The following is a 25,682-nucleotide window of genomic DNA, read 5'->3' as shown; positions in this document are numbered from 1 at the left end:
ATAGGGTTGATAGAAGAGATTAGAAGATCCAACGGAGAGCAGAGCGCTTCGTTACAGGATTATTTAGTAATCGCGAAAGCGTTACGGAGATGATAAACTCCAGTAGAAGACTCTGCAGGAGAGACGCTCAGTAGCTCGGTACGGGCTTTTGTTAAAGTTTCGAGAACATACCTTCTACGGGGAGTCTTGCAGTATATTGCTTCCTCCTACGTATATCTAGCGAAGAGACCATGAGGATAAAATCAGAGAGAGTAGGCATACCGACAATCTTTCTTTCCACGAACAATACGAGACTGGAATAGAAGGAAGTACCCTCCGCCACACACCGTCAGGTGGCTTGCTGAGTATGGATGTAGATATAGCTATTTTAACTATAAAGTTTCTATCAGTCAATAGTCACATAATTTTTATTTATTGGCTTTACCAGTTTTTACTTTTCAGTTACTATCAATATTCCATAATGTTTCTCAAGTTCTACAGGATGTAAAACGTTCCCTGTTCACTAAGTACCATATTGGTCTAAAGGATGTCGACACAGTGAACTGATATAGGACAATCAAGCAGAGAAGCTGCCTCAAACTTGCGTACAAAACCTAAGCTTCAGCCCATACGGGTGGAGCGAGATTTTTAATATTCTCTTCTCTCTCTCTCTCTCTCTCTCTCTCTCTCTCTCTCTCTCCCTCCCTCCCTCTCCCTCTCTTTCCGCGCAAACCATTAGTGCTCCAGAAATAATGAATAGGAAACCTTTTTTGTACGAAATTTAATGTACTTTAATTCTGTTTTGAGATAAATTGTCGCTAGAGGTTGCAGTTTACTTGTTATCTAAGAAAACTCTCTACCGGTCAGGACTTTTAGTATATTGATCATGGCACTACCTCCTACTACTGTACAAATACTTAAGACGACACGAATTATTTCCCGTAATTGACCCGTTTTGGTCTCCACTGACTGGACTGTTAGGCCAACAGCTTGATTAGCTATTTCATTAACATTATTAATTTCAACTTTCGTGCGACAGTAATGAAAGAAACTGAAGTGAATGAAAGAAAACAGACTTTCGTAAATATTCCGTAAAAACGAATTGGGTTCACAATTCGATCAGAACTTAAGTCGTACAGGCACAGTAATTTGTACTAAGAAAACCAGGCAAACAAATCTATTTAATTGCTATTTTCATGCAGTTAAAATTCATAAAATTGCGAGGCAAGATTTATACAAACGTTAATTTTACGACTTTTAAATGCATGAGTAAGCCCGTTACGTAATAGCCCAGTCAACAAAGACAAAAAATACGTCGAGGAAATAATTCGTGTAGTCGGAAATTTTTTTACCGTAGTACTTCGGACTGCCCTGAACTACATTCTAAAAATCCTGACTGTTGCAGGGAGAGCGTGAGGGCGCGGGTGCGTTTTAGGGTCACTTTTTTTACGTTTTTCTTGACTAAGTTGGAAGCTGTGGCTTACAGCGAAAACGTATCCCAGCACAAAATTAAACTAAATTAAACTTCCTACAAAAAGGTCCAATTCACTTTTTCTCTAGTCTGCGCGAAGAGGGCGAGAAAATACCTAAGACATCGCGCAAAGTCCATGCGCTGTAACTTCGGTGGTTTTTGTAGAGCAATTTGAGGTAGTTTCCCGATGGAGTAGACGACTTGACATCACTACACCACTGTGATACGTTGTGAACAGTGATCGTTTACAGCCCATACAGCAGGATCGTTGAGGATATGTTCATTCCTACCACACGTGTGACGTGGTATAAACTTTATAGTCAAGAAATGAATACTTTCATTTTTGCTGAAGCTATTGTAGTTCTGTCAGAAAAGGTAAATTACTTTGAAAATAACCTCAATGCACCTTATGTTCTCGTGAAAACACGTTATACCAACAAAAATAAAGAAAGGGTAATGCAATGTAGTCGAATTAAATTAGGTGAGACTAAGAGAACTAGATGAACAAATGAGACACTAATGTAATAAGTGAGTGCTTTTCCTATTTGGGCAGAAAAATCAATGAGTACAGCTCAGGTACGAGGGATTCAAAGTGGAGACTAGAAATAGCAAGCAACGCGCGTCTTAAAAGAAAAGGGAAATTTTGTTAACCTCGAATATAAATTTGAATGTTAGGAAGTCTTTCCTGAAGCTATTAGTTTTTAGTGTAGCCTTGCAATTAAGTGCATCGTGGGCGATTAACAGTTTACACGAAAGCAGAAAAGGATCTTTTGAAACCTGGTGCTACAGAAAAATACTGAAGATTAGATGGGTTGATGGGATAACTACCTGAGGAAAAAAGAAACTCGTGGCGCAACTCGGCTAAATACGTACAAAAATATATCAAGAGAATAAATCGCGATTGGTTGCTTTTACTGCCACCATCACCTGCATTTGTGGGGTCACGATACTTACTTGTCTACAAGTAACAGCTCTTTTTCCAAATTACATAGCTTGGTCTATCTATCGCATCCTATCAAAAAATTTTATTATTTTATGTTGACACTTAGTTACATTACAACTTAATATAAAATATTTTGTAATGAGGCGGCATTTTGCCCAGAGGCGTTAAGTAAAATAGACAAGAGCATCGAGGCACAATGTACTTTCTTTCACTGTCAAAAATAGTCACGTTTCTTTTGCACACAATCTTTGCCTTTCATGATTTGGGATTGCTGATGTATTTTTATATGGTTGTAAGCGAGAGGTTGGCAAAAATAGGAAAGGAGAGAGAACCTTGAAACTTCCAGACACATGAAAACTGTGTGCCGGACCGAGCCTCGAACTCGCGACCTTTCGTTGGCAAGAACTCTATCAACTGAGGTACCCGAGCACGACTCACGACCCTTTCTCACAGCTTTACTTCCGCTAGTACCTAATCTCCTACCTTCCAGACTTCACAGAAGCTCTCCTGTGAAGAAGAGAGAGCCCTGTTTTCTGAATATATCTGATAATCTGTGTCAGTGTGCAGTATATGTCATATGCCAGTTGTAAATGTGGGTAGATGAATGATGAGAGACTATTGTACCCATACCATTACAGACATGTCCTTGCCCATTTGAAAGCAGGAACAAGCATGGAACTGTAAAAGATGCGCCGGCCGAAGTGGCCGTGCGGTTAAAGGCGCTGCAGTCTGGAACCGCAAGACCGGTACGGTCGCAGGTTCGAATCCTGCCTCGGGCATGGATGTTTGTGATGTCCTTAGGTTAGTTAGGTTTAACTAGTTCTAAGTTCTAGGGGACTAATGACCTCAGCAGTTGAGTCCCATAGTGCTCAGAGCCATTTGTACCATTTGTAAAAGATGCATCAGAGAAATCTGACACATGCTCTCTGCACAAGTTATGTCGGCTTGAAAGGCTAGCACCAGCCTGTGAGCCTATCGACAACTAAAATTTCAGCTGCATTATAAGAATACAGATTATGTTTCGTCATAAAAAAGTGAAACGCATACGCTGACAGTAGGTCACAAAATGGTCTGTTATGTCTTGAGAGGATACGGCTTTTGAGAACTTCGAAGCTGCACTGCCGTTTTTTTAAGTTCTAGCAAGAGTGGGAAAAATTGAATATGAAAATGATATGGTAATTTTTCTATAGAGCATCATGTACGTTCTGAATGAAATCATATGGATGTTATCGTCCCTAATGATTTCGATATCAAAGGAATATTGTATTACTATTATTATAAAGTCAAGCAATTATAAAGAATTAGCAACGCATTTCAGTTTTTTCACTGTTATTAGATATTATGCTAGTATATAGGTCCACAATGTGCAACAAAAAGTATGCTCAGTAATTACTAGAAAACAGAAGTATACCCACCAGAATTCTTTCGTTCGCTTCAACATACTCAAAAATTATTATTACATAGGAAAACCAGTATGTTATCACTGCTCCCTAAATCAGGGGAATGCGCAAGAAAGATGCACAAAAATCACTACGCCCACACTAAGTTGAAAATCTAAGTGCTGACCATGAAACAATTCGTATCGTGTCAGGATTCTATGAATTATCAGAGTTTTTAAAAATATGCTTATCAATTCCATCATGTTTCCCGAGTTGCTTTTAAATTATTTGATTTAGATATCTTTCGGAATTCGAAACAGAGTAGTACTTCATACACAACTTAGCTCCCTATCTATCGGCCGAATGATGGAGAAGTCCAAAACCCTAACTTTACTGTGATGGAACCACTGTATGGAAGGTAAATATTTGAAACAATAGTTATTATTGCTTGTATTCATTTCTTTTACCTCTGCTGCTTGGGAAAACAATGACACAACTGTGCCAGTAAGACACTGCACAAAGCTTTGTGAAAGTAAAATTTGGTTTTTAGTACACTATCGCAGGAAGAACTCTCTTACGTTAGATAAACAACTGTCTTGAATTTCTTTCTGATACAACGACTTTTAAAAATAAGCGAAAGTTACATTCGTGATGTAATGGTTCCAACTGAGGCGTGGAATACATTTCCTAGTCTCACATGTGCACTCAGGTTAAAATGTTATTATTTGTCTATGCAGCCTAGGGAAACGGTCATTATAGCTTCAGATTCAGTTATGTCATTATGTAACGCATGTAGAAATACCTTAGTAAACGTCTGTAAACTGTGATTTCTTCCTTTGAGCTCTTGCCTCACACGGGAATCCGAAGAATTAAAAACAAATATTACCAGCTAGAAGCTGGTCGCTTTATAGCTTAATATTCCTGAAATAGTAAACAGGAACTATATATAGTGTAGAAGAATGTAAATAATAGCGTGCCAGCGTTTCGCGACTTGAGGTAAGTCGCAAATTTTTATGGTGCCTTAGTTTGTGCAGTTCAAATTCTTCATGGTTACATCGTTGCAGACACAGAGTACAATAATAATTACAAACAATCTGAGTTCGGTAAAATTGAACGTCTTTTACAATGAAACGGCACATAGAATGCTCATGGTAATGTACAGAGTCCAAACAAAGTGCATAGATCTCTCTCCCTCCCTCTTCCCCCCCCCCCCAAAAAAATTGTGTGTGTGTGTGTGTGTGTGTGTGTGTGTGTGTGTGTGTGTGTGTGTGTGTACGTATGTGCAGGAGGAAGAGGAGCTGGGTAGGTGAAAAACAGCTATTTGAAGGATCAAGGAAGGTACTGGTAAGTCATACTGCTAGTGGCGTTTAATAACAGCGTGTAAGATCACTTAATTATCGCCCAATTCCAGCATCTTAGGTCAATTCAGGGTACGGACGATTTTGGAGACAAAAATGTCTTATGTGATCTTACATTCTTAATGATGTGTCTCAGTCATAAATAGAGATTGCATGCGAGAGTCGTACTGTGACATGATTTCCAACAAACGTTTCCCTAGTTATGCAACAGCCGCTGTTCCATTTGCGACACAAATGTTGGCAGAACTCTTGTTAAGGATTGGATGAGGATAATATGTTCCAGCAAAATGACTTTCGGCTTGCTCTAAAAACAACAATTGGAAGCAAAGGGAGTAAGAGACCCAGCAAACGTAACTACAGCGCCTTCGATGCATGATTTCAAATATACACTAATCATACGTGTGAAAACAGTAAAGCGTATTGGGAATGAAGGCATTTAATGATCTACAAAGCAATACAACGCTTCTCATTCTGAAGTCGATTCAGTGAGTGATTCAAATGAAGTAACACAAAACATTCGCACAAGAGTGTAATAGAAGGAAGAGGAGATATGAAAAAGCATTTATCAATGTGCAACCAAGGATAAAGGAAAAAAAATCATTTTTATATTACTACAAAAAGCAAATATTTTATTAAATAAATCATAATAAACAATGAGAATAATATATGAACATAAAACATAATACAACTTAATAAATACGAAAGATCTGTATGTAACAACTTAGTTGCTTATGTTTCTAAGGCTGAAAGCAAATACTCTACTATACACAGATCAAAAAGCAAGACGTATTGACATGAGAAAGAGATTTAAAAAGAAATAATACGACGCAAATAGCTTTTCTTTCAGAACTACTCTTTCTTTTCTTAAATAACATAAGTATGCGAGGTACTCGAGTTTTTTTTCTATTAAATAATACACATTTCTATACAAGGCACTCTGGGGCCAGATACTCTCTAGTTTAACTATATAACAATGAAGGCACTTGTTTCCGTTTATGGTGACTACGCACTTTTTTAGTGTTCATAAATTAAATCATAAATACTTCGTGACTATAACGTAGAGCAAATAAAATACAAAATGTCTAAATTATACAAAAATGAAGCAAAAACAAACTTGCGTAACAAACAGAAAGATAAGTAGCGGCGGTAGACAGGCGAAAAACGCACAGAAGAGTGGGATGCACAACAGGGGAAAATTCGGTGTCTCTGGTACTAACAGTGTCCATTGGCCGGCAGCGCCAGTCTGTTGCCTGGTTTCGAACGAGAGACCGTTGGTGCTATACAGACTCCTCTGAAACGAAATGAGTGGACCAGTTTTATTGCCAATTCCTCTCCATTCACATTAGGGGGCAACATTTAAAAAAAATAATATATAAAAATAATTAACTGTAGTTACTTATTTACATGTTGAGATCATTAAGTAGGTCACACTATTGTACACAAACAGCAAGGACATACATACAGAATATGGTAGGTACAGGATGTGATTTATTCATACAGACTGTGGTGCCAGGGAAGAGAGTAGGGTAACAGGATAGCTTTATCGCTGATATTGTGTGTGTGTGTGTGTGTGTGTGTGTGTGTGTGTGTGTGTGTGTGCACTTCGTTTGCATGCGACACGGCCCTAATTCAGGTAGGATCCCATATGTAAACAGGGTAGCCGGGCGGTGCGTTTTCGCGCGTGTCACAGCATGCGTCCGCGGGCTATCTGCATACTCGTGCTACGGCAACGCGCCTGCCACGCGTCCAACGTGCGGCGTACACAGTACCTGCGCGTACCGCCTCTCGTTTGCTGCCCTTCAGATGCAGATCCGGAGCACGTGAGCTCTCCTAGATTCTTATGGATATGCTCTGTGTCGGGATGCTGCCTCGCACACAGCATCCGAACCCGTGCGGGATTTGCATGAGAAGTCTGCGCAGGCCGGAGTGTGCCGTCGTGCCCCTCCTAGTTAACGCGATCCACCTTTGGCAAGCCGGTACCGGTTTACATACAGCCCAAATACGCCCGGACGGGTTGACGGAACCAAGTAAATGTCGCCGACACTCTAGGGTCACAATCGAACCATTACGTTAAAACAATCGCACGCATGCAGAGGCAGAGAGAGAGAGAGAGAGAGAGAGAGAGAGAGAGAGAGAGAGATTTTGTGTGTGGGGGGGGGGGGGGGGTGGTTTGGAGAGGCACAACTGCGAGAGAGTGGGCAAGCTTGGGGCTGCTCAGAGGACAGTCAGTTTGTTGTTCAACTAACTCAGGTATGCAGGGACTGCATTAATAAATCGCCGTCGCATTCACAAAGAAACAAAGTTAGCGCATTTCCGGAATGATCAGGGGAATGTAAGACAGGCACGAACTGTAATTTCCCAATGTCTGATTCTTGGCTCAAATTATGGAGAAAAAGAAACTGATAGTGGCACAGCAGCGCAGGAGACTTCGAACCGAGAAATATTTCCGGAATACCCATATGTGGTGGCTACGACCGTAAGACAATAAAGCAACAGCCAGTCAGCGACTAGCATGCGGGTGTGTGTGCATTTAAATTAAACTGTTCTGGCTGCTATGATGAAGAGCGCAATTACTAATTTAAACAAGTTCGTGACCATTTCAGCTGGCGTTAAACGCTAATTTTCCGTGATCCTTACTGGATAAAGCTTGACTATTAAATCAACTACGCTACAAGTACCGCAATGCCATTAATTTGTCAAAATAATACGCTGCAGTACAGAAACACCGGCGCAGTAAGACAGCCGACATGTGTAAGTTATTAATAATAAAACATAAAGGCTATGTGTTTTAAATTTTGCCAAAGGGAGGATGAATGAAGTTTTATTCTAAAGCTACAGTAGATCAGTAAGTCTGATCAAAACCAATAGTGAAAGAGTAAACAATTGTTAAACACTCTTACTTCGTCCAATCACATTTTTTTAAAGAAATTACTCGAAACTCCTGCCTCCAACATCGGTATAAAGTTGATATCGTCGAGGACCTGATTGGCGCACATTCCTAGACATGGGGCTCCACATACTCAGACACGTTCTGTTACTGTACGGACTACAGCGCGTTAATCGCTGATTGGTTGCCGGTTTATGGCCATTTCTTCGTAACCGTGCATATCTGATCTATGGTTATATCGAATAATTAGCTCAATTCGATTTCCGCCTATCCTATTAAAACCTTATTACTGGGTTGCTTTTCGATAACCGGCATACTGTTGGGTGCAGGCAGGCTGTGCTGGCATCGTTATGGTTTCATTCAATGTTGTCACTGTCTCCCACAACGATGTCATACTTCGAACATGTCTGCAGCACCAGTTTAGCTGCAGTAGCAATGCTAGAGTCATATGCAATAGTAACGATACTTTATTCCACTGGCAAAGATGTGATCCTATCCCACAGTTTTGCTTTTGACACGTTTCGGGATCTGAATTTAATGTTTTAACACTCGTTCAGAAATCATCATGGCACATCAATTATGGGTTACAAGCGGTAGTGGAGAAAATCATTTCAATGCGAGCTTTCTGACGGAAGTACTAGGTCCGCGTCATATTTCGTGAAACATTTTTCTGCTGAGTGGGGACTCATAAAGATATTAACTCCATACCGCTTCTTCATCTACCAATGGAATTTACAATCAAAATTCTCTCCCGTTTTCGCGTGCGACACTTTAAAAATGTGACAGTGTGAACAGGTTGAAACCTATGATGGTTATTGATTTATGGTGCGCTCAACTCCGCGGTCATCAGCGCCCATACAAAGTCCCACTTTTTACACAGTCCAATTTTTTTCACAGTCCAATTTACTGTTACGAATGATGATGAAATGATGAGGACAACATAAACACCCACGCCCCGGCAGAGAAAATCCTCAACCCGGCCGGGAATCGAACCCAGGACCCCCTGATCCAGAGGCAGCAACGCTAACCATTAGACCACGAGCTGTGGATAGGTTAAAAACAAGAATCAGAAAATAAATATTTAAAATAATTCCGAAAGTGTATGTTCGGGATCTCTTTATAACTGGCATATCATAATAATTATACTTCTAAAATGACGGTCCTATGTGTTATTCCAGCACGTAGCAAAGTGTATTTGCTGCGGTTCGAAACAAGGCGGTCATTCACTAGAGTTCAGAAGGCAAGAACTTTAGCTGCAACATTACCACGACCTATAAGAACATAGTCCACCAGGTTTGTCACTAGATCGTTACGTCCAGCTCTTCTTACCACATAATTTCGTCCTAACCCTTCTCTCCAACGTGACTAAGTAACGCGGCCTCTGGAATTTTAATGAACTCGTCGTTTACCCTGATAGTTGCTTGTTGCTGGAGGCTGACTGAAGCGAAACTTCCTTTTTGCTCTTGCGCAGACCCTTATATTTTTCCAGTATTTAAGGAAATAAGCTCATATTCTTGATGATTCGCATTCAATTTCACGGCAATTTCCTAGAGACGTAACGCTTCTCAGGCTACAATATCAAGCGCTAACAGCTTCTGTTCCCCGCACAGAATAGCTGTAAGTCATCTGTATAGAACAGCAATGACTGGCTCGTGGAAACTATGCCGAGGATCTCAGCTGCACTTGCTGCAAGAAACTCGCTACCGAAAAGTTTTAATCGGATGCTGGCAGCGGAACGGCGTACGCAATGCCAGTATGCCCTGCGGTTAGCGGCTAACAGTTCCTGGCCGCAGGCAGCCGCGCATGCGCACAGCCCTCCAGGCTGGTCTCACGTAGAGCTGTGGCACGACGCAGAGGCGAAGCACTCTTCATGCATGGCTTTTAATGGAAGTTAAAATTCTGAAGGTGGCAGGGGTAAAATACAGGGAGCGAAAGGCTATTTACAATTTGTACAGAAACCAGATGGCAGTTATAAGAGTCGAGGGGCATGAAAGGGAAGCAATGGTTGGGAAAGGAGTGAGACAGGGTTGTAGCCTCTCCCCGATGTTATTCAATCTGTATATTGAGCAAGCAGTAAAGGAAACAAAAGAAAAATTCGGAGTAGGTATTAAAATTCATGGAGAAGAAGTAAAAACTTTGAGGTTCGCCGATGACATTGTAATTCTGTCAGAGACAGCAAAGGACTTGGAAGAGCAGTTGAACGGAATGGACAGTGTCTTGAAAGGAGGATATAAGATGAACATCAACAAAAGCAAAACGAGGATAATGGAATGTAGTCAAATTAAATCGGGTGAGGCTGAGGGGATTAGATTAGGAAATGAGACACTTAAAGTAGTAAAGGAGTTTTGCTATTTAGGGAGTAAAATAACTGATGATGGTCGAAGTAGAGAGGATATAAAATGTAGACTGGCAATGGCAAGGAAAGCGTTTCTGAAGAAGAGAAATTTGTTAACATCGAGTATAGATTTAAGTGTCAGGAAGTCGTTTCTGAAAGTATTTGTATGGAGTGTAGCCATGTATGGAAGTGAAACATGGACGATAACCAGTTTGGACAAGAAGAGAATAGAAGCTTTCGAAATGTGGTGCTACAGAAGAATGCTGAAGATAAGGTGGGTAGATCACGTAACTAATGAGGAGGTATTGAATAGGATTGGGGAGAAGAGAAGTTTGTGGCACAACTCGACTAGAAGAAGGGATCGGTTGGTAGGACATGTTTTGAGGCATCAAGGGATCACAAATTTAGCATTGGAGGGCAGCGTGGAGGGTAAAAATCGTAGAGGGAGACCAAGAGATGAATACACTAAGCAGATTCAGAAGGATGTAGGTTGCAGTAGGTACTGGGAGATGAAGAAGCTTGCACAGGATAGAGTGGCATGGAGAGCTGCATCAAACCAGTCTCAGGACTGAAGACCACAACAACAACAACAACAAAATATATCAACCAAGCTAAAAAAAGTGAAATTACACAGTACTGTCACTGTCGAGGCCTTCCAACAGTAGTGCGTTACCATATTACGGGTGCAAATTCAGGACAAGGACACACAGATTCAGCAAGCCGACGCCAAATCGCATACGCCACAGGATATTCCCACAAATATAGTACCGTACAAGGTGTCGTGGAAAGTGTTTTCATATAATGGCAGCCACTGATTCGTGTAAACAATGCATATAATATCTGTCTCTGAAAGTGTTTCTATAACAGCAATTTAATTCCTCTAGAATTTATTCCTTTAAAAAAAGATAATACTTGAAGCTGTCTAAGACACAAAAGTAAGTCTGATATTTCTAGAACTTTATCGAAGATGATAAGGTACCTTTAGAATTTAAGGGAAGCCATTAATGAATGTTGCAGACATTATTTAGGCGTTAGGGAAGAATTAATTACAGTGGGTTTTACAATCTGGGTCATTCAGACGAATAAAGCTTTTTTCCGAACACTAATGGAACAGTCCCGAAATAAGTAATACAAGGGTGTGCTGTACAAGGTTTTTTTTTTTTTCTTTTGCCTGTAATATCATTATCAACTGACAGTAAACGGGTTTTCGTTAGTTATCGACGTTTTATACCATGTTTTGTAGAACTATCTGTCGCGCAAATACGTTCAAGATCGTTAACGCCAAAAGTGTGAGCAACCTTGTATTGCAATGGGGTATGCAGTGTCTATAAACAAGACTTGCATTTAAATATCACGAAAACTGTTATCCTCAGAATAACACAGCTGAGGCTACGCCGACAGTCCAGATGGCAGAAGGGAACATGTCGAATGCAGCACTTCTTTCGGAAATGATAGTCAACAAAAATTTCAACAACCACAATAGTAATTTGTGTCCATTCATTCGCTTGGTTTTAAAACTCTTCAAAAATACCGCGAAATTTACTGGGTATTCGGTAGTAGATGTGATACAGTTAGGGGTGGCCTGTCAAATCACGATCATCGAATGTTTACCGCGGCGTAGTAGGAGATTGAAAATTGGCGTAAAGTGGTCCTGTAATATGACAACATCTTATGAAATTGTAGGATTTTTCAGTAGCTGGACACGGTAATTATGACCAATGGCCCACACTTCCATTGATAAAACGTACTACTTTGGTAAATTTTCACTATTTTATTAGTAAGAATCCAATCTCTTTCTCCTCACACATCTAATAGGATAGGAGAGAATGAGGCTACTGTAGGCATCTGACTGTCTGCACAACATTACACTAATAGTGTAAAAATACGAAGAAGAAAGCTTTTTGGTGTTTTCTAACCTATTTGGGTATTAACGACCTGGAATAAAGGCTTTGTCCCGTTGTTGATGGAGAGTCCTCCCCTCAGTTTCCAGCGTTCGTGGTGTAGTAGTCTTTTCAATATAAAATCGTCATCCATTCTGATTACTGTATTTGAGTCTGACTACACTTAGAGACGCATTCAAGCATAATTTTCTTGCATGCGTACGTCGTCGTACACTTTACCACAGATTTTAAAAATTCTGTCTGCTTTATAAAGTTCATTTTTAGAAGATATACAAAGCAATATCCGTAGCTATGTTCCAGACGAGAATTTTATTTTGCCAAAGAAATCTGAAGACACTTTAACGCTGAGTCTTTAAAGAAGTCTCTCGTGAAACAATGGGCCGCAGTTACAACTGCAGAGGTCTGTTGTAAGTTTTACTCGCAGTAATTGCTAGTTCATCGAGATTGAGTGATCGTTTATTTACGTCTATGCTTGCTGTTACGATTGCCATCAATCTTTCCTTTGAAAGTGTATTTTCAGAAGGGCAAGTACATGACTGACGCCGAGTCAGTCAAGTATGTAAGCCAAGCTTCTGCCTTTTCAGATCCTGTGATAATTACGACTGGATACAGTATTAGCAACGAAGGAATTAACAGTCAGGACAGTTGTCATTTTATGAACATGCGCTACATAGTACAGCTACGCTGTGATGCGTTTCACGTGGTCTTTGCTCAGTCTGTATCTCCACTCTAGACAGAACGCGCATATTTTTTCAGGGTTTGGACATGTCATTTTGGACGGAAACTAATATAGCAGCCAGTTCGCGGTCTGTTCGGTTAGGGTCTACGGCTACAGCTGGAGACGAAGGCCACTGCCTCTTGCACGTTCGTAGGACCAAAAGACAGAAAACTATATTTTGTTTCAGAACACGTGGCGTATTCGTGTTGCACCCAACTCGTCGACATTCTCTCTTAGAACAGTCTCGTGCTGAGTCGTCACAAACAAAAGGTCACGACTTCCGAACGCGAGAAAGAAACTTGGGGAAGTGAAAGAATAACTTTAAAGCGCCATAAGAAAAAAAATAAGAAAAAGAAGGAACTCGGAGGGAAAGGTTTCGCAACGAAAATCTGAAACGCTGCGGCTGTGTTACAGAAACAAAGGCACAATACGGCGAGAGTTGTGATGCTCCTGCAACGCGGCGTTTACTCCTCATTTTCTAGTTTCGCCTTTCGCCGTCAGCTTTCGTCACCCCTGACGACGGCCACGTTTTAATGGCCGCTGTGAACGGCGGCGACACGGAGCATTAAGGAGAGGGCGCTGCGATTGTGACCGCTGCCGCTGCCGCCGCCGCCGCCGTCTTATTTTCAGACGGAGCGCCGCACACAAATTGATTCCTTTAGAGACGAGCGCCCTAATTGTTTCTGCGTTTTAAAGGGAATCCAGCTTTGTCGCCGCCACGGAATGCGGAATAGTTTCATTCGGGCGCCGACACATTCCGTGCTGTCTGCACGGCATCTTTACGGCGGCTGAATTCGTATCAGTCCAGAAGCACACTTGTAGTCGACCTTTATCACTGGACTCTTCAAAGCACTGTACAGGCCGGGCGTTAAGTCGCTGCAATTCAGAGTGTCAACCATAACGACGCTTTTGAAGTCATTATCAGTATCTTACCAGATGGGGGGCTGCAGAAGATACTAGATATTTCCCGAGTAGCTCGCTTATTTAAATATATTCACACAAGGGATGCAAAAAAATATTTTTAAGCTAACTCGAGATGATCGTTTAAGAAAATATTGTCGAGAAATCATTAGTAGCGGATTCTAAACTCTAGTGTGATATGATGAACACCGCACGAGAAATATCCCGTATATCTGTAATAGACGCGCTATTCCTACTTCACAGAACTAAATGGATAAAAATCACTACCACGGACACCTTCACAACTACCTATGCGGATCATCATCAAATAATCAGTTTTAAATTTCGGATATTGACGACAGCCGACTGCTGTTGTCGATGGAATGAATATGGCGACAAAAGTGCATAGCAGTCTCACGTCCCATATATACCCCAACACTTTTTATTTGTTCCTACTAAAAGCAGCGGGTTACTGTAGCATTTGCTAACCGTCTCACTGACACGAAAAGGTGAAATAATAGTATATCTGCCGAGAAATCACCCGAATTACGAGTGAATGACGAAATGCATTTTCTGCCGCATTACTGCTTTCGGTAATGCCAAGGTGCTACTTATTTTGAAATGACACATGCTTCACTTTTGTATTTAATTAAATTTCCAAAGTCTTTTAAACTATTGAAGCGTTTAGAGAAGTGCTGTGCACATCAGTATTTTGAAAGGATTTCCCTAAAACATGCATGTAAAATAGGATAAAAATTTTGAGTTTGTAAAACACTTTTCATGTACTGAGTTTTAAGTTAGTTATTACTGGGTATTTTGAGAAGTAGATTTCTCTGGCGACAAAGCGATACAACTGCCAGAAGTATTTCACACTTCTACCGGCTATGAAAAATATCAAAAACGTTGGAATCAATAGCTGGACCGGGCTAATCAGAGAATTCAAATTGGAAACCTAGTGTCAAAAAGTAACGTACACTTTGCTCAAGCGAAATCCAATGCCTTCAAGTAAGAGACACAATTACGTGGATTATGTCTGCCTGTAAAACCCCCAACTGTTCCTACGTCGGTCTATGTAAGCATCCTCAACTTCAACGACATAAACAAAACGCTTCCAGCTACAAGGATTAATAAATCTCCAGTTAGATATCATAATTATCTACGATACCAGATGGTCTTGCGTTTACTGCAGCTAACACATTAGAGCAGTACTTTCAAACTGGGAGGGCACACACTGTCGCCATCCTCAACGACCGACGCCGAATATTTTATGTAGACTCGTTGCGCCGACCTTCTGATGTCACGAATCACCACTTTTATTAGTCGGCGCTAATCTACGCAAATATGTGAGACAGTTCAACTACCAACTAAAGCAAAGGCGAAGCATGGAAAATACCAAACATCCAGACTTTGCTTAAAGGAATTTTGTTAGTTGCTGCAAGCAAATATGATGTTGTCTTGGCGAAGAACTAACGTTTCGTGGCTCTCTGCGTTATCTCCCTGATTGTTTCTTACTATAGGATCTCAAGTAACTAAACATTTTACTGTCATACAGAGGCTTTTATAAAGCGATGTTAACACAAGTAAACTTTCTAAAAGCGTTATGAATGTACGTATTATGAAAATGAGAAATAATGTATTATTAAAATTCCGTAGAATCTAGAACAATTTCGTATCACAAAATTCTTCGTACTCAGATCATTACTACGAGCAGTTTGTCGTTCCTATCGTATCCCAATGTGTGTCAGTGTTCTCGCTAGAAACTGTGTTTCATAAACTCGCAAGACAAAAACTAAATTATGACTTGTCATGAAAAAGTATTTCGCAAATGAGTTACTCTTATTGAGTAGTCGTGAAAACTGAACGAAGCCTCGTAACGCCAGTTTAGCTATTATTTCAGTAACTTAATTGCCTTTGAAAGTTTTAATGAATACACGTAATGATTGCTACCAGTCAAACATTTATAATTCTGTTTATTAATTATCTTGCGTGTTTTGTGCCATTTGACTACCTTGAGGTATTATAAGGAAGTGTAGGAACACAGCAATCAGTCGTGCTCTCATTGGTTTTTTTTTTTAAATTATTCTTGTATATCCAAATTTCAGCTATAAATAGCCATCTCCAGTGCATCTGAGTCAATTACGAGGGCTATCCACAAAGTACATTACGTTTTGGAATTAAAAATAAATAAAGTATTGGAATTTTTTTTATTACATACAGATGAAAGCCACACTTAAATACTACTTTTCTACATAGCTGCCATTTAAATTAAGGCACTTATCGTAGTGATGGACGAGCTAGGAAATTCCTTCGTCGTAAAATTCGGCCGCCTGCGCCTTCAACCACGTGGTTACCTCTTCTTTTGGGACAGAAAAGGTGTGATTTTTGTGGATTTCCTGGAAAGAGGCACTACAATAAACTCTCAAAGGTATTGCCAAACTCTGCACAACCTCAGAAGAGCAATACAAAACAAGCGCAGGGGAAATTTGTTCTCAAAGATCTTGCTGATTCACGACAACGCCCGGGCCCACACGGCAAATGCCACTCGTGAAGTTCTCGAATCTTTTAAGTGGGAGTTGTTTCCTCATCCGCGGTACAGTCCCGACCTGGCACCGAGCGACTTCCACTTATTCCCAGCAATGAAGAAGTGGTTGGCTATGCAGCGTTTTGATGACGACGCACAGCTTCAAGAAGAGGTAACCACGTGGTTGAAGGCGTAGGCGGCCGAATTTTACGACGAAGGAACTTCCAAGCTCGTCCATCGCTACGATAAGTGCCTTAATTTAAATGTAGAAAGGTAGTATTTGAGTGTGGCTTTCATCTGTATATAATAAAAAAATTTCCAATACTTTATTTATTTTTAATTCCAAAGCGTAATGTAATTTGTGGATAGCCCTCGTATAATCCAACACGGTCCCAACAGTACATATCACCATACGACGTACACCAACTGAGTTGTATGGTGACATGTACTGCTGGGAGGTTTTTGGATTACAACTTACTCAAATACACTGAAGATGGCTATTTACCGCTGAAATCTTGATATGCAAGAATAACAAAAAACCAACTGGGCTGCGACCGACTGCTGTTATGGGGACAAAGTTGGTTATCTTGAGATATTACCATATTATGATGTTATATAGAATATTGCAACAGCTAAAATTGAGCAAAATGCCAGAAACATATATACAAAACATTAAGTCATGTTGTGACTGATAGCACAGGCTCCGAAGTATTTATCAATAACAATATCAATCGTTTCTGTCTGTATTTCCACCACGTATAGTCAACTGCTCATTTCAGAAGACAAGAGGGGCAGTCGATGTTTTAATTATCCCCGCAAAAAAATAAATTTACGTAATTAATTTTTTGTTTGTTTCCAGGAAAATGTCAGCACTCCTGACACACACTGACATCCCCACGCCACAGCAGCGGAGCGACGTAGCGAGGTGGTGCTGTGTTTAGCACACTGGACTTACATTCGCGAGGATGACGATCCAATTCCGCGTCCGGCCATCCATGTTTGGGTTTTCTGTGATCCCCCTGAATCACCCTAGGAAAATTCTGGGGCGGTTCCTTTCAAATGGCAAGGCCGATTTCCTTCCCAATACTTATAACAGTTCGAGCTTCGTCACTAATGATCTCGATGTCGACGGAACGTTTAACCCTAATCTTTCTTCCTTTTTTAGAACCGGAGCACAATGCTAGACGAACGAAAAAAAAAATCGCGCAGTCCACTGATAAAAGTCGAGCAGACAAGCAACACTGCGAGAAATAACCGCATAAATCATTGTACGACGCACGACCAACGTATTCGTGAGGACAGTGAGGCGAAATTTGGCGTTCATGGGCTATGGCAGCTGCCTTTGCTAGCAGCACAACATCGCCTGCAGCGCCTCTCCTGAGCTCGTGACCGCGTCAGTTGGACCCTATGTGACAGGAGAATCGTGGCCTGGTCAGATGAGTCCCGACTTCAGTTGGTAAGAGCGGATGGTAGGGTTCGACTGTGGCGCAGACCCAACAAAGGCGAGGACCAAGGTAGTCAACAAGGCACTGTGCAAGTTGCTAGTGGTTCCATAATGGCATGGGCTGTCCTTACATGGAATGGAATGGTTCCTCTGATCGAACCCTACCGATCATTGACTGGAAATTGTTATGTTCGACAACTTGGAGACCACTTGCAGCCATTCATGGACTTAATGTTCACAAACAATGAAGGAATTTTTATGGATGGCAATGCTCCATGTCAGAACATTCTGGACCAATCCAGCGAATGGTCTCGCCACCCAAATCGCCCGGATATGAAACACATCGAACAACTATGGGACATAAAAGAGAGGCTAGTTCGAGCACAAAATCGTGCAACGGCAACGATTTCGCAATTATGGACGGTTGTAGAGGCTCATGGCTCAGTATTTCTGCAGAGGACTTCAAAAACAAGTCCGTGCCACGTCTAGTTGTTGCACTAAGCCGGGAAAAGGAGGTCCGACACTATTTTGGGAGGTATCCAGTTACTTCTGTCACCTCAGTATATGTAATGTGGGCTGCATGACAGCAGGCGTAATCTTTCGCCAGGCCCTTATACTTCGTGGGAGACACTATTCTGTAGGCGACGCGATCGACGAGCATACTAGAGACACTGTCCAACACATCTCTGGAAAGCACTGGATTTTCATGGTGGTTTCTATTCCAGATCAGATCTTATTTTCCGAATAGCCCTCTTAGTTGTAAACAAACAAAACAATTAACTACGTAACTTTAGTTTTTCAAGGTGGTAATTAAACTTTATCACTGCCCCTCATAACTGTTATCTGAATAAGGTATGGCTTGCGGACAGGGGAACGCGCTATACCCGGACGAAACGAATATTCCATTCCCCTACTTGTACTTCTCATAACGGAATAGACACACACCACTAACACGTTTCAGACGTATTTCGTTTCCGTATGCTGAACTCATGTTCAACAACAGATGTATGTGATTCAATACGAATGTTCTTGTAGGATTACTGACTCGAGGCAAGTCAGGGAGAAAATGAAGGAGCCACGAATACAGGTTCAAAGTCCCATTTTCGGAAATTCCAGCCCCGAACAGGACGTGTAAAGTGTAGGTGTGTGGTGTGAGTGTACACATGTGTAAGACAAGCATCGGAAGGAAGGCGAACCCGCACCTCGTCCCTGCTCGTATGCGTTAATTCAGTCTACTCACCGGTGGCGGAGAAGAGCGCGGGGTGCAGGAAGAGGTTGCCCTGCGGCGGGAAGCCGGGCAGGCCGAGCCCGTACAGCTGGTGGAACAGCGCCATCTCGTCGCCCTCCTTGGCCGCCGCCCCGCCGCCAGACCCGGTGCCGCCGCCGCCTCCGGGTCCTCCGCCTCCGCCCCCGCCGGTGCTGCCAGAGACGGCTCCGCCGCCGCCGCCGGTGGCCGCCTCCGGCTTGAGCGACAGGCCGGCCATCTGCAGCATCTGCAGCTGCGCCAGCTGGTTCATGTTGGCGGCCGCAGCAGCCGCCGCCACGAACTGCTGGCCGGAAGCCACTCCGCCCGCTGAGTCTCCCATCGGCTGCTGGACCGGAGCAGTCGTAGAGGACCCCGCCACGGGCACCGGTGGTACCGTGAACTCGGCGCCGGCGCCGCCGCTGCCGCCGCCGTCACTGGTGTTGCCGGAAGCGTCCGCCTTGCCACTCTCGATGTACGCCTTCACATTGTCGATGTGCTTCTTCGTGAAGATGTGGTCCTGCACGGAGTACTTGTGCGAGTACTTGAACTGACACAGGCGACACTCTTCCGGCGGCCGCTCCGGAGTCGTCGTGGGCGCCGGAGGGTTGCCGTCGCCGACCAGGGCCTTCTGCAGCGCCAGTTTATTCTTCTTCTCCTTCGCCCGCGCGTTCTGGAACCACACCTGCACCACTCTCTTTGGTAGGCCGATCTCCCGGCCGAGCATTTCGCATTCGGCCATCGTCGGTGTCTTATAGTCGCTGAAGAGGGATTTCATCGCCTTCACTTGCAGGCTGCTCATCTGAGTCCGGAAGCGCTTGCCCCCACTCCCCGGCCCGCTGCCCGTGCTGCCGCCGCCGGTGCCGCTCCCCACGGGGGTGCTACAAGCGTTCATATGCCTCTGATGACCGCTCTGCGTGCTGGACGCCGGAGAAGTTGGACTGCTCTCGTAACCGTCCATATTCTCTGTCGTCTCCGACATGGAATCGTCCTCGAAGCATATGCTGCGCTCGCTGAGATCCGTCAGAGGACCGGCCTCCGTCAGCGAAGTGTTGTGGTCCATAGAGATCTTCATCGGCCTGCTGAGATCGACTGGTTTGCTCAAGTCCAGTGGACACTCGCCGCCACCCTCACCGCCGGACGTCATTGGCTCTTGTTTGATTTTCATACTCAGATCTGTCGGAATGCCGCCTTCTTTGACGCCAGTAATGGAGCCGTTTTGCTGCGCCGTGTGGTGAGCTTGCAGCTCACTGAGGTACCGCTTCATAGACTCTTCGTAGTACTTCTTCAGAGAGTTCTCCATATCCGTGTGGAATGGTGGAAAAAGTGGCGGCATGAGATTCTGCGTCGGCGTAGCCGTGCCGTACGATGACCCCATTTTGCTGGCGTCTCCCATTTGCGACGATGTGAATGACGGCGTCGACTCCATGCTCAGTTCTTCGTCTGGTAGCGCATCGATGTTTATCTCCCCTCTGGTGCACTGGTCAGCGTGTTTCGTGACGAGATGCGACTCGAGCGCGGACTTCACCTTGAAGAGGGCTGGACAGAACGGGCAGCGCTTGTTGATGACCTGAGCGTGAGCTCGGAACTGTCCCTTCCGCTCTCTGGCGCGTGTATTTTGAAACCACACTTGAACGACGCGCTTTTTCAGTCCTACTTCGCGTGCAATGTTTTCCAGCATCTTTCTGGAAGGGTTACTTTCCAGCTGATACTTCTGGTACAGATAATCGAGCTGCTCCGGTAAAATCGTTGTCCGAAGTCTCTTGTCTTTTGGTTGCTCTTGGTCACGTTCGGAATTCTCTTCATATTCGTCAAATTTCCTTTTGTTTGCCGTCAGCATGGACGCCAAGGGATGGGCGTGCGGGGACGCCGAATTCACCGACAAGTCGGCGACTCCCAGTCCAGCAACAATTTGTGGTTGTGGTTGTTGTTGTTGCTGCTGCTGCTGTTGCTGTTGTTGCTGCTGCTGTTGTTGCTGCTGCTGTAGCTGAGCATGTTGTTGCAATATTCCAAAAGGGCTATCGGGTGGATAACTTGGAAACAAGTTGGGATTCATGATATGAACCAGCTGGTGTTCTCGCCACAAGTCAAATCGAGGAAACACTAAATTGCACTTGTCGCACTGGAAGGTACCTTCTTTGCTTGTATTGTCGCCACTGGTTGATGTAGCAGGGGTAGGGATAGGAGAGGGAGGAAATAAGACAGAAGCTGGTGTCGGCGTGATAGTCCTCGACGGTGTTTGGGGATTGGTGGGTAATGGAGCTGGTATTGCAGGCAACAGGGACTGAATCTGAGGTTGTAACGGTGGCTGTTGTACTGGTTGCTGCTGCGGTTGCTGTTGTGGGGATTGTTGTTGCTGTTGCTGTTGCTGTTGGTGGTGAAGCTGCACCTGTTGTTGTTGCTGTATTTGTGGTATCACAGGTGGCTGCTGGTGTTGAGTTGTATCAGCTATGGTGCTAGAATTGGAATCTTCTGACGACAGTACGGCAGCAATTTGAGCAGCAGCCGCCTGGGCCTGAGCAGATCTCTTAGCGTCTTCCTCTTTAAAGCAGTGCGTCTTCTGATGGCGTATGAGTTCATAGTAGCGCTGGAAAACTAGCAGACATTTCTTACACTGGTAGTTGAGCCCAGGAGTTCTTTGGAATCTGTTGGCACCGCCATCATCGACACCTGGTGGCGCTTCCACTGGTGGCTGGTTCTCGTAAACTTTTCTGGCCTTCTGTCGGGCGTTCTGGAACCAAACTACAATTACTCTCGGGCTGAGATTCAACAGTTTGGATAAATATTCCAGATCATCATCTTTAGGATAGGCATTGTTCTCAAAGAACTCTTGCAGTACTTTTATCTGGTAGTCGGTGAAGCGCGTCCGGTTGGCCCTCTTCCCGGACGAGCCGCCGGTCGGGGTGTTGCCGTTGCCCCCGGCACCCGCCGCGGAAACGTGCCCGAAGCCGTCCGACGAGTTGCTCGTGTACGATCGGCACGGACTCGCGCTTCTGGACGCCGGCGCCAGGGGCAGAATGCTCGGCGACGTGGGGAGCTGGCCCGGGGACGCGAAGTTCGGCGGGGTCAGCTTCGGCGGCAGCATGTTGCTCACGGTCGTGCTGGTGTTGCCGCTCATAGTGTTGCTGCAGGGGACGCTGGAGACCGCGGCCATTGCACTGTGGCTCGTTATGATGGAGTCGGAACCCAGCTGCGACGCGATGATGGACGTGAGCGTCAAGTTTCCTGGGGAGTTACTACGCAAACTCGTCTGGGGCGGAGGGCACGGTTCGCTGGTTGTAGTTGCCACCGACGTCTGAGGGAGCCCTCCACCAGGTAAAGACGTCGCTGGAGGGAGCAGAACTTGTGGCTTCTCCTCAATAGGCTCGACAGGGCGTTCGTCTTTCACAGCGTGTTGGTCTTGCGACATGTCGCCGAACACGCTACTGTAGGAGGCGTCTGTCTGTGGAGATGTCTCTCTAGGTTCCGTTTTAATGACGTCAGTTGGCAACGTCACCGGCGCCTGAGGGGCTGGTGGTTGTTGTAGGTTGTGGGTTTGGATCTGATTCTGATTCTGCTGCTGCTGCTGTTGTTGCTGCTGCTGCTGCTGCTGTTGTTGCTGCTGTTGTTGTTGTTGTTCTGGAGGTGGTTGCGTCTGCTGCTGGGGTGTGGCTTGTTTACGTCTGTTGGTCGTAGGCGACGGCGAAGGCGCCGCTTTGGGAGCAGTGTCCTCCGAAGACGGAGGGGGATTCAGCGGCGTCACCTTCGCCTCCCCGGTCTTCTCGTACTCCTCCAGGTTGAGAGTGGTCGAGGGAGGATTGTTGAAGTTGTACGGCGAGTCTTTGTTGCGCTGTCGCTCCTTGAACAGCGTGTTGCGGAACCAGTGCTTGATGACTTTGGGCGGCAGCCCGCTCTGGCCTGCCATCTCGTGGATCTGCTCCTCGGAGGGCGAGTTGTTGATGTCGAAGTGCGCGCGGAGGATCTTGAGCTGGTCGTCCGTAATGCGGGTACGCGCTCGTTTCTGCTGCGCCGCCGCCGTCACCTGCACAAAGACGGACTTTATTCAGACCACTGGGCCATACACCTCTATTTAGAATGTTGCTTATGTCACTTGTTCAAATGGTTCAAATGGCTCTGAGCACTATGGGACTTAACATCTATGGTCATCAGTCCCCTAGAACTTAGAACTTCTTAAACCTAACTAACCTAAGGACATCACACAACACCCAGTCATCACGAGGCAGAGAAAATCCCTGACCCCGGCGGGAATCGAACCCGAGAACCCGGGCGCGGGAAGCGAGAACGCTACCGCACGACCACGAGCTGCGGACTTATGTCACTTGTAGTACATAAATTAGTACCTGTTGTAGCTAATGGAATTCTGTTTGATGTCACACGTATCCTCATGAAATTTTAAACAAGAGGTAATTTTGCTTGAAGGAAATGTTTTGACGTATAATACGGTGAGACAGTATTAACAGGCGTGTTAGAAAGTAGCAATGTTTGGTCTCTAAGAGGAGCTGCTTGTGAACAAGTAGCATTTTTATCCCATACTTTCATAATGCTTTACTTTTGATCTTCACCGCATTGGGCGTTGCTGTTTTATGCAAACATCGAATGGCATTAGGTTAAGTAGTAGAATACATTGCATTTATTCATTTATGATACTGTAAGTTCTACAATTAGTTTTTGGTTCTGCCACCTGTATCAGGCTTCTTTCAGTATCCACAGAATTATGTTATGCCTCACATTATATACTCTGGAATATACCAAACCATACTTGATTATGCTTAAAAGAAATAATGATTAGGTGAAATATTTTTTTTTTAATTTCTTATAAATTCTTCATATTATAAAATGAGAGCAATGAAATAATTCTATGAATATTTACACAGGCCTGACTCATTTTCAGTGATATTAGACGCATGATGACCCGTGTAATGATACCGAAGCTAAATGTGTCTTCAAAATTCATCGCATGAACAAATTGTTGGAGTAATTAAACTATTGTAGGTAAATAAATATAATTTGTGCTACTACTTAATCTAATGTCATACAGTCGTAAGTGTTACAGATGAAGAGTAATGCACTCAAAGTATGGGAAGAAAATGCTACCAGTTCACGAGCAGGTCCCCGCAGACACCACATGAATGACTAAAGTTACGGTTCGACAAAGGCCTTGGCTAGTTTGCAAGCTTGTGTCCCTTTTATTTCGACAGAGTACATATGTTTAACAAGAATACATTGTCACGTTTTATATAAGATGTGCAATAGCAGATAAGGTTTCGAAATAATAAAGATCTGTGCTCTGGAAAGTTTTTTTAAGCCTGTACATAATTCTTCGCGATTGTCCTATGTTATGAGATGTTTTAATATTTCTGAAAAGTGTCATTCTAATGAGCGCATTTCAAATTCGGGTGTCAAACGAAACAGGCAGTTCATGTAAACGAAAAAGTTCCTACCGTTTCTGATAGTGGTCTTATGGTGTCAATTTATAGTGTGGGCTTTCTGCTTTCTCCTGTGCATAACGAAAAAAAAAAGGCTTGGACGGTCCTGAAATAGTAATTGATTTTACTATTTCGCATAAAACAAAAAATTACATCTTCTAACTGTGGAAATGAATTAGCGAGTAATGCACGTCCTCTATACGATGCTGCACCTATGGAAGATATGTTCCGAGGGAACATTTAATAAATGTCTTCAACGTTGTTTGAAAAATACAAATGAAACACTATGCCGACCACAGTAGTAACTGTAACCGGAATTGGAAATATTCACAAGCTTTTTAACAGGAAATTAAGGTAAGAATGTGGCTTCCACCCTCCCGTCTAGTCTGCAACATACGAACGACGATGTACTTCAGGAAATATCGTATAAGATCTGAATCATTCTACAGCAACTACCTCTATCTGAAGAAATGAAATTCACAGTAAGGGTGGAAGACGGAGTTCGATATCCTATTAAGAAAGAAATCTGTGTCACGTTCAAATGTTTCCTTTACTTTCTCCATCTTGTATGTACACGGTTTATGAAAAAGAGATGGTAATGTGCGTTACCCGAAGGTGTTCAAGAAAAAAAGTATTTTTAACGTAACTTCCGGTGTCATAACGCCCAACCTCTCACACTCTCACAGAAAATGAGGGCAGGTTTCAAGACTTATCTCACCCCAAAGTGCATTCAAATGTCCTTAAAACGAAATGAACATCTCCTTTTTTTTTAAAATAAAGATTACATTGGTTGTAGGGCGTAAGCAGTGGATTCTTTCGTAGCGGAAAGGTATGTAACTAAAGCGGAATAATTTCTTTTCCGTTTTTAGCACCCGCAATCTTCACAAACAAACGATCTGTTCCACACAATACAGTTTTCGATAACTAAATGTGCGGAGTGTTTTTAATACAGAAATGCATTACAACAGTTAAGATTCGTAACAGAGTGGTGTTGGATCGTTGCCAGCATTCCGAAGCTCTTGTCGAGAAGAGTATAGAGACAGAATGGTTGAAAACTTTTAGAGTGAGACGGTCCGCAAAACGTGCTAGCAAATGCGCTCAATTTGAGGACCGGGTCTGCCGACATAGCGCTGATTCACTCCTACACGCCATGTTTATGTAGACGGAAAACACTTGG

General features: G+C 43.5%; 1 protein-coding gene across 2 annotated transcripts in view; it reads right to left on the bottom strand.

The window, feature by feature from the left end:
- Positions 1-5,825: 5,825 nt before the first annotated feature.
- The window catches only part of LOC126251330 (zinc finger homeobox protein 3), a 112,268-nt gene continuing 92,411 nt past the window's right edge, over positions 5,826-25,682 (bottom strand). The window contains exons 5-7 of one of the 2 annotated variants that reach the window (XM_049951675.1): positions 21,919-23,100; positions 19,077-21,810; positions 5,826-6,421 (exon numbers count right to left, since the gene is read on the bottom strand). In XM_049951675.1, the coding sequence (XP_049807632.1) occupies positions 6,408-6,421; positions 19,077-21,810; positions 21,919-23,100 (3,930 nt within the window). In that variant the 3' untranslated portion in view covers positions 5,826-6,407. Of the gene's footprint in view, positions 6,422-19,076; positions 23,101-25,682 lie in introns of both variants that reach the window. The other variant, XM_049951674.1, reaches the window with a different exon arrangement.

This window comes from Schistocerca nitens, chromosome 4 (genome assembly GCF_023898315.1).
Source record: "Schistocerca nitens isolate TAMUIC-IGC-003100 chromosome 4, iqSchNite1.1, whole genome shotgun sequence".
Classification (NCBI taxonomy): Eukaryota; Metazoa; Arthropoda; class Insecta; order Orthoptera; family Acrididae; genus Schistocerca; species Schistocerca nitens.
Note: the sequence above shows the minus strand (reverse complement) of the source record. Positions and strands in the feature narration are given on the sequence as shown.